An 8339-nucleotide genomic window follows, 5' to 3' on the forward strand; every position below is an offset into this window, starting at 1 on the left:
ATCCCTCTGAGGGTGCAAGCTCAGCCCCTTGGGGCCACCTTGGACCTCCCAGCGCCAGGAGCTGGACCTAGACCAAGGCAGCAACAGCCCCCTGAAACGTCAAAGAAGTTCCTACGCTTCCAGGTGTTAGAGAGTGCGTGGAGTTAATCTCGGTGGCTATAACCAGATTATTTCAAAGGCAGTTCACGAGTGTTGCCCCAGCTTGGTGTGAAGCACAAGTGCTGGATACGTGGAGCTCCTCGGTCAAGGAAATCGGTGGTTTTACCTCCTGACATGAGCAGTGTTTAGACCAACTCATTAAAATTATCTTATGTCAGGTGTGGGCCTTATCTTAAGACCAGCTGTATATTACCCCTGCCTGTCAAGGTTCTTGACTTGGTATCTATATGCTGCCGGTTTCAGGAAGCTGTATTGTACGAGCGAATGCAAGGAACCGACACTGGGAGTCGAGCATTTGTTCCCTCTCTAGATGTGACACTGTCTGTTGGGTGTCCCAGTAAGTCCCAGGATCTGCGTTTTTCCCAGTTTACACCAGGTGCCCCTCTGTTTTGTTTGTAAAACGCTGTTGCAAGTTGTAGGTCATTGTTTTTTTCAGGATTGGGTCCCTGGGAAGCCGTGCTAGCAGAAGGCCTGAGCAGCTGCTCAGAACGGCTGAGGGGCCTGGAGGCAGCCCCCGCGCTGACCTTGTCTTCCTTTTTCTTGGCAGCCCTCCACGAACTCCAGTAAAAGCTGTGCCTCAAATTAGAATAGAACTTGAGCCTGAAGACAATGGTTACTTCTGGAGGAGCAAGGGAACAGAAACGACTTTGTAATTTGTCTGTCTGTTAAATCTTTTATGGAATTTGTTTTGTCACTAGCCAAATATTAAAACGCTCTCTGCTCCCCACCCGCATAGGTACCTGAGACATCCCGCGCTGCCCCGCCACCCTTGCCCCTGCACATCTCCTCTGGTCCCCCCGCCCCAATTTTTCCCCCGCTGACCAAGACTCGTTTTGCCTTCTCGGTCGCTTCGACACGCACGCATCTTTCTCATGTGCAAGCAGAGGGCAGAAGTATTAAGGATATCGTAGCATACCTGTGGGAGACGCCAGGGGAACTGGCATTTCTGTAGTTGTGGATCAGTGTGTGTTTGTTCGTCCGTTTGTCGTCCGGCAGAACAAAACTGACCTCCGGGCTAATTCGATGTCTTGCTTACACTGCTCGAAGATGCTGGACAGTGCTGCTAATACTAACTTGCTCTTAAAGCCTGTACTCGTAGTTAACACGGGAAGGAAAAGGAAAAGGTACTTCACTCCCAGCACAGACAAACCATTGCCATCGCTGTAGCATGTGTTTTGAAACGTCCCTTTCCTATGCAATTTTTTTTAAAGAAACACTTTAATGGACTTAATCCGTCAGGTACATTGAAGAGTGTTATTTTCCTAGATTATTTTGTTTAAATTATGGGGGCCTAACCTACGACTTTTTTTTGTCAATTTTTTTAACCTTTTTTTAATTACTGTAAAGAAAAATGAATTTTTCCTGCAGCAGGAAACATATAGTTATGAGTAGTTCTACCTCTTATTTCTAGATGCCAGGCTTTCTGTAAAAAATGTATTGTACCATATATAATGTGATTTTTACAAAAGGAAAAAAAAAAAAAAAAAAAACCACACCACCACACCACAATCTCCGGGACATGGCATAGGGCTGGATCAGTTTGATTAACACCTTCTACTCTGAAGCATCTGTTTTACTTAGGGTTATGTTTTTTTGGTTTGTTGTTGTTTGGTTTTTTTTAATAAGTAAGTAATCTAACTTTACTGTGAAGAGATGTAACTTAAATCTCTTGTGATCTAGGAAGAGTCTTAAATGTAACGGTGGTAAGGGAAACGCTGACCAGCTACCGACGTCAGCGGACAGATGCTGATTGTATTCGTGTTGTTGATTTCCTACGCGGTATTGTTCGAATTATTTCTTTGGAAACGTGGGTGTGTGCGCGCGTGCGTATGTGTATACATGAGAAGACCCCGGGTGCACTTCAGGCACGATGACGGCGCAATGGAGGAGAAAGCCAGCTGAAGATGGCCTACTGGGATGTTCATCCCGACGCTCGTATTCGCCAGGCTCACAAACATCTGCATCCTCTAGCATCCCCCATCTGATGACCTTCATCTACAGAATTTACCCTAAATCTTGACTGCTCGGTCCTAGACCCGTCCGTCTGTCCGCGGTGATGCATCAGTACCAAGCGGGCTAGGCACGGGCACGCCCAGGCTTTTGGTTTTAAACCAAGCAAGCAAATATCACCTTGGGAGAGAAGATTTTCTCTCTGCAGCAGGTATGCGTATGCACTTGCGTGTGCACGCAAGCATGCGTTTGGAAAATTGGGCTTCGCCAAGCCATTTCTTTAATGAAACGTGAGGACTACGTGTAACACACTAAAAGCTTCATCAAAAAAAAGAAGAAAAAAGAGCCGAGCTGTGAGGACTAATTCCCCAATGGAGAAGAATCCCGCCGCAGAGGACAGGCACCTTGCTGCTGCTTTTGTCCTTGCGAAACCAAAGTCCGTGTTGGTTAAGTAAACAGAATTTCATGATGGTGCTGAGACCTTATATGCCAAATTTTAGCATCTACTCGCTCGTAGTAGCCATATTGGCAATGGGAGGTGCAGAGTAGGGTTATTCTTTTCTTTCCCAGACGTGCTGTAGAAGCAGCTGGCCACCTCACTTTCCCTACAGCGCTTTGGTTAAAGGATGAGTTGATTGGGACCGTGGTAATTTGAGCTCGTTGCTGCAGAAGGACGACGGGGCTGCCGAGGCGCCTGCGCAGCGCACACCCACGTGCACGCACGTCCGTACGTTCCCCCGCTCGTTCCCGAGGGCTCTCGGTTCCGGCTTCCATGAAATGTGTGTTGCTCCTCAGATCGGCATCCCGGGAACCCAGCCCAAACCCGCTTCGGAAAGGCTGGGGAGATGTTGGAAACCGCCAGAAAAGGAGCGGCTCTGCGCTCCCTTCCGCCGCCGGGCCCTGCTGGCTGGAGGGCAGGTAACTGGGAAGTGCAACGCCGGCGTCAGCCGACGCTCTCCATCCCTTGGGGAACACAAGCCCCTGGCTCCCAGAGGGGAAGCGGACTCGAGCGTCGCCTACGAAGTACACGGGAGGTTGTTGTGTTTTGCCCAGACCTTTGATGTGCGGGAATCCCAGTAGCTGACGGAGGGAAGACCAAACCAGACGGCTGGCGAGAAGCGGCTTTCCTGCTCCCCGTCGGCTCCGCGGGCAGGGCACCGCACCCGCGCGCACCCCCCCGCTGGCACCTGCTGATGCGTCTCCACAAAAGTGAGGTCTTCCACTTCCGAACCCTGGTAAATGTACTTGAAATGTATTGACTGCTGATCTCGATCTTTCTCTCTCTGTTTTTATTTCTTTGTTCTAACCCGAGGGAGCTGTTGTACAGAGGGGGGCGTTGCTGAAGGGACGGGACAAAGGTTTCTGTAGCTTTCCGTGAAAAACACGCAAGTCTGGTGCCCGGAGCTGGAAGCGTTTCCTTTCCTGGTGCCTGACAATAGCGCTTCATTGGCGGTGGTGGCTCCTGTCTTGGTTTTTCCCTCAAAAAACCAAAGCCAACACAAAGAGAGCAACCGAGAGCTCTGCTGGCGGCAGAAGTCAGCGGGCGGGGAAGGAGGCTGCAGGCATCCCACGGAGAGTTTCACTGCGCTTCCTAGGCCTTTGGGAGTACCTTACTTTCAGACAAAATTGGGTATTTTGTGGGAAAAGCCTGGGTGAGCGCTGCTGGGAGTAGGTGGTGGAGACTGACCCAAAGCCCTCTGAAATGGGAGGAGGCCGGGAGGAAACGGGCTGCCCGGAGCAAAGCCGAGGCAGGTCCCACCTCCCGGTGGGAGCCCGGCTGCAGCCAGCTTTGTCCCAGCCCCGGGAACGTGGTGGCCGTCTGCCTCTGTAGCCCACGCTTACTTGTCATCGTGGCCGATACATCTTTGTATTTTTATTTTATTTTTTTTTAGAATCAACACGCACTTTCAGATACTTTTATTATTGTTTTTAATTCTCGTAAGTCTGTATTTGCTTTGGAGGAAAGAATAAAAACTTAGTGTAAAATGAAGTGGATCAAGATGGTGGAACAAAAAGGAAAAAAAGCAGAAAACATTTCAATATATTAAAATGATTTTTTTCCAGTAATATAAAACATGAAATTCCTTATAACATTATAGTATTTTACAGTTTTATGAAGCTTTCTATTGTGACTTTTATGGAATCAAAAGATGAAGATGATGAGATATTTTAGCATTTATATTTTTCAAAATTAAATGTATACTGAAAATAAAGTAACTTTATGCATTTATTGGAGAGTCTGTGTGTGTGTTTTTCCTCATTATATCCCCAGTCTTGTTTGGTTGACTCGAGATCCCCGAATCACCGTTGCCGTAATCGCCATTTCCCAGGGAGGATGCTGGCGGCTCTCCGGAGGGAGGGGACGCCTGGGAGGGGTCCCACAAACACACGTAAGAAATGTAGAGGAAGTCTCTTAAATCAAAAAGGAGTGCAGGAGGTATGGCTGTAAAAGTGGGGTTTAGTGACAGAAATACTCTCTTGAGAGAATATAGTGAAGCTTTGGGGGGAGCGAAATAGAACTTGGTCACAAATAAAGGTGAGGAGACCCCAGTCCATCTCTGTACGTCGGGGGACACGGGGTACTCACAGGAGGTACAAGGTGCCTGCAGCAGCCAGGGGCAAATCCGGCCCCACACCAGCTTTTTTTGGTGGGTCCTTTTTCAGCCCCTTCCTGCGTGGGACCACGCGGGCAGCAGGCTGCGGAAGAAAGCGGAGCGCGATCGGAAAGGTGCTGGTGGAGGCAGGGGCTTCCCGAGGCCCCGGTGACCGAGGATCGTTTCGGGGTGCAGAAGAGGCCCTCGAGGGGCTCGGCGCCGCGAGACCCCGAGTCGAACTTGGGATTAGACGAGGTTGTGGAAGCCGGGTGCGGTAACAGGGATGTGCCCCCTCCCACCCCAAATCCAGGGAGCGTGGTCATTGCGGTGGGGCCGGGGGCTTGGTCCTCGGTAGCGGTGGGAGATGGGGCTGGTGGGGCTGGGGCATCTCCTGTTCCCACTCCCGTCAAGCAAATACCCCGTCGGGCCAGCTGAAAAGCGTCACTTGGGACTTCATTACAGAAAATACATTGCGCAGGTTAGCTGGCCTTATGGGAACGGCCTCGGGTGAGGACACGCTGCCCTCCTCCCCGTGCGGGCAGGGGTCGTGCTCACGGCCTTTCAGGCTCTGCCGGTGCCCGCGGGATTGATCTCCTTCCCCTCGCAGGCGTGGGTCCGGCCCACCGTGGTCCGGCGGGGCTCCCCGGCACCCCCCGTTTCCCACGCTCCAGGGGCAACGGGGAGGGATGCTCACCGGTGCCGCACGTGTACAAGGATAACTTCTGGTGACGGCCCGAGACGGCCAGCGCTATCAGAACGAAGAGCAAGCCTGGAAAGTGATGAACACCACTAGAGAAACCCTCGGCTAGTTTTTTGGCGGGCCGCGTTGGGAAAGAGGCGAGCCCCCATCAGCGCCTGCGTGTGCAGGCTGTGCTCGGTGGCCACAGGGCTGTGCTCGGTGGCCACAGGGCTGTGCAGCGGCTGCGTCTGCCGGAGGGGCTGCCCTGAGGACTGAGTCCCTTCATCCTTTCATCTGGGTTTTTGTCATTACCCGGCGGGCGATTCCTTTGCACGACACGGCGATGCTGAAGCTGGTGAGCCACTGCATGCTTGGCCCTGCGGCATCTCTGTGGCGTCGGGGCGCTCCTCCCGCGCCTCCCCTTCAATAAGCCCCAGCCTCTGCGTTTTTGCATCAGCAGCATTTAGAAAATGGTCGATATTGCTCACGCTGGGTGGCTGGAGCCGTCACGGTGGTGTGCAACCCCCGTGGCTGGCCCGGACACACGGCTTTGTGTGGCACCGTCCTCCTCCCGGGGCCGCTTTGTTGCTCCGGCAAAACGCTCGCCCGCAGAAAGAGGCTCCCCAGGGCAAGGAGAGCTGTGTTACCGACGTGTCTCGGCGTGCAGCTTACGGGGAGCCCCGGCAGTCCAGCTCCGGGGCTGTGCGTGGGTCCCTGCTCCTGCCCTCCCCCGGGGAGCGCCGGGGGGGTCGGAGGGGTGGGCGGCACCAGGCACGGGGGGAACCACGCCGGAGCTGGGTGGCACGGCCGGCCCTTTGCTGGGGAGAAGCCGGGGGGCTTGGCAGCCCCGGGACAGCGAGGGTTAGCTCCCCGGCCGGGCTGAACTGGGGCTTGATTTGCCCTCCCCAGCTGTCCTGGGGTGGGCTCTTTGCCGTTCCCTGTTACGCAGGGTGCGACGGAGCCAGAGGAGATGTTTGCCAAGGAGCGGCACGGCAAAGCCGTCCCGTGTGGCTCAGGTGCGCGAGCCCCCGGCTCTGAGCGCTCCGTCGGGGTGCTGCCTCGCCCCATCGTTCGGTGGGCAGCGGGACCCTGGGCTTTGGGTGATGCCCCTCGCCTGGGGCAGCAGCCGTGGGGCCGGATCCGGAGCCACGCGGCATCTCCCCGCCCAACCTTGCCACCTGCGGACAGGTAAGGGTGAGCCCAGCGTGGCCTGGGCTTCTCCCAGAAACCTCTGGTTTCGGGGCTGAAACTTGTCGTGACCAAACTTTGCTTTTTGCTCTCGTCGTTCCTTGGCCAGGAATAACCGTGGGTGAGGACGTGGGGCTGGGGGAACAGCAACCATCAGCACCTCTGCGGCTCCACCAGCATTACGAGCGGGCATCCCGATGACGGCGAACGGGAACGGGGCACCGACTCCCCCAGAAACCCCGTCCCTTCCTGCCACAGGAGGTGACGGGGTCATCAAAACACTTACGTGGGTATTTTTAGCTGGCCTATTAGTAAGGGGTATGGGTCGTGGCTTGTTGCAGCGCAGTGCTGGACCAAGCTGCAGGTCCCCAGAGCCTTCTCCCCTCGGCTGCCGCTCTCCCTAAGCCTGGCAGGCTTGGCTTCGGCAGCCCCCAGCTCTGCACGCTTAAACTGGGACCAAAAGCCGTATATTGTCCAGCATCTCTCCCATTCGGTCAGTGTGGAAAGTGTTTTGTGGCATTTGGGGACTCTACTGTGTTTTGGGCAGCTACTTCTGCAGCGGGGTACCAGGGTTACCCCCTGGGGAAATCAATCACTTATTCCTCGTAGCTGCTGGAAGCCCCGGCTGTGAGCTGGGCGGCCTGAGCATCACCTGTGAGCTGGTCCCCTCCCTCATAAACTGCTGTTCATCTCCTGCCCGAGGGCCAGAAACCTGTGCTGAGCTTGTCTCCGTGGGTGTTTGGGGCGTCGAGCCAAGAGGAAACACTTGCTGCTCCTTGGAGGAAAGCGCCGTACGCAGTACAAAAGAAAAACAGAATTAAGAGGAGGTATGAGCCCATTTATTTGCCGGGTTTTTGTGTAGTTGAGGTTGATGGCAGGGATGCTGCTGGCCCAAGAGAGAAAACGCTGGCCTAAATGGCTGGGGAAGGGAGGCACTGGGAATGTAAACAGCCCTGCGGGTCTCGGAGCCAAATAAAACTAATACTTTTTAACCTGTTTTTTAATGCTTTTATAGATCTAGTAATTGATTTTAAAAAAAAAAAAGAGAGACAGAAGTTGGTCAGCTTATTTATTTCTGTATGGGGTTAACCTGCCTTTCAGGCACAAATCACTTGCCCCCGCGTTCGGCACCCGGCAGGGAGGCAGAAAACACCCTGCCTTCCCCCGACAGGCTGGGTGATGCCGCGGGCTGGCCGTGGCAAGATCGGAGGGGTTTTTCCTAAAAAAATTGGAAAAACCACCCTGCTGCGCGTCGACTGATGAACACTTAGGTGCTTTCCTCACCGCCGGACCCCGGGCATCGCTGGGTGGGCTGCGAGCACCGGCAAGGTAAATGTTGGGAGCTGTTTTATTCGGCGCTGCCGGATTTTAGTGCCTCGAGCCATTCGTGTCGGGCTTTTCCCGTCCCAGCCCCGCTTCCCCTGGCTGGAAGCTTTCAGCGATGTTACTCCCACCCTGCCCCTGTCCCGCAATGCCTTGCTGCTTCCGTGCCGCTGTACCGGCCGTGCAGTTAGGGTGGCTAGCAGCTCCAGGCGGCGCGGGGCGGGAATGGTACCTGCCGGGCAGAGGCATTTGCCTTGGGCTTTGTTGGTTTTTTTTTTTTAATCTGCCCTGGTTGCGTTGCCTGCTCCAACCTCACGGCACGCTCTGCCTCGGGCTTCGCAAGCCGCCTGGCAGAAAGGTGCCGGAGGTGGCTCGGGGTTTGCCCGAGGTTTGGGCGATGAGCGGGCAGACCAGCCAAGGATGATTTATAAAACAAATAGGGACTT

The 8339-nt window shown here is 54.3% G+C and overlaps 1 protein-coding gene across 4 annotated transcripts in view; it reads left to right on the plus strand.

Annotated features, from left to right (window-relative positions):
- The window catches only part of SLC4A4 (solute carrier family 4 member 4), a 227753-nt gene extending 224990 nt beyond the window's left edge, over positions 1 to 2763 (plus strand). For all 4 annotated transcript variants that reach the window (XM_075501329.1, XM_075501335.1, XM_075501332.1 and 1 more), the window contains one exon: positions 707 to 2763. Coding sequence is in view for 1 of the 4 variants with exons in the window: in XM_075501335.1 (XP_075357450.1) it covers positions 707 to 812 (106 nt within the window). In the remaining 3 variants the exon portion in view is untranslated. The remainder of the gene's footprint in view (positions 1 to 706) is intronic.
- Positions 2764 to 8339: the final 5576 nt, after the last annotated feature.

This window comes from Mycteria americana, chromosome 4, assembly GCF_035582795.1.
Source record: "Mycteria americana isolate JAX WOST 10 ecotype Jacksonville Zoo and Gardens chromosome 4, USCA_MyAme_1.0, whole genome shotgun sequence".
NCBI lineage: Eukaryota > Metazoa > Chordata > Aves > Ciconiiformes > Ciconiidae > Mycteria > Mycteria americana.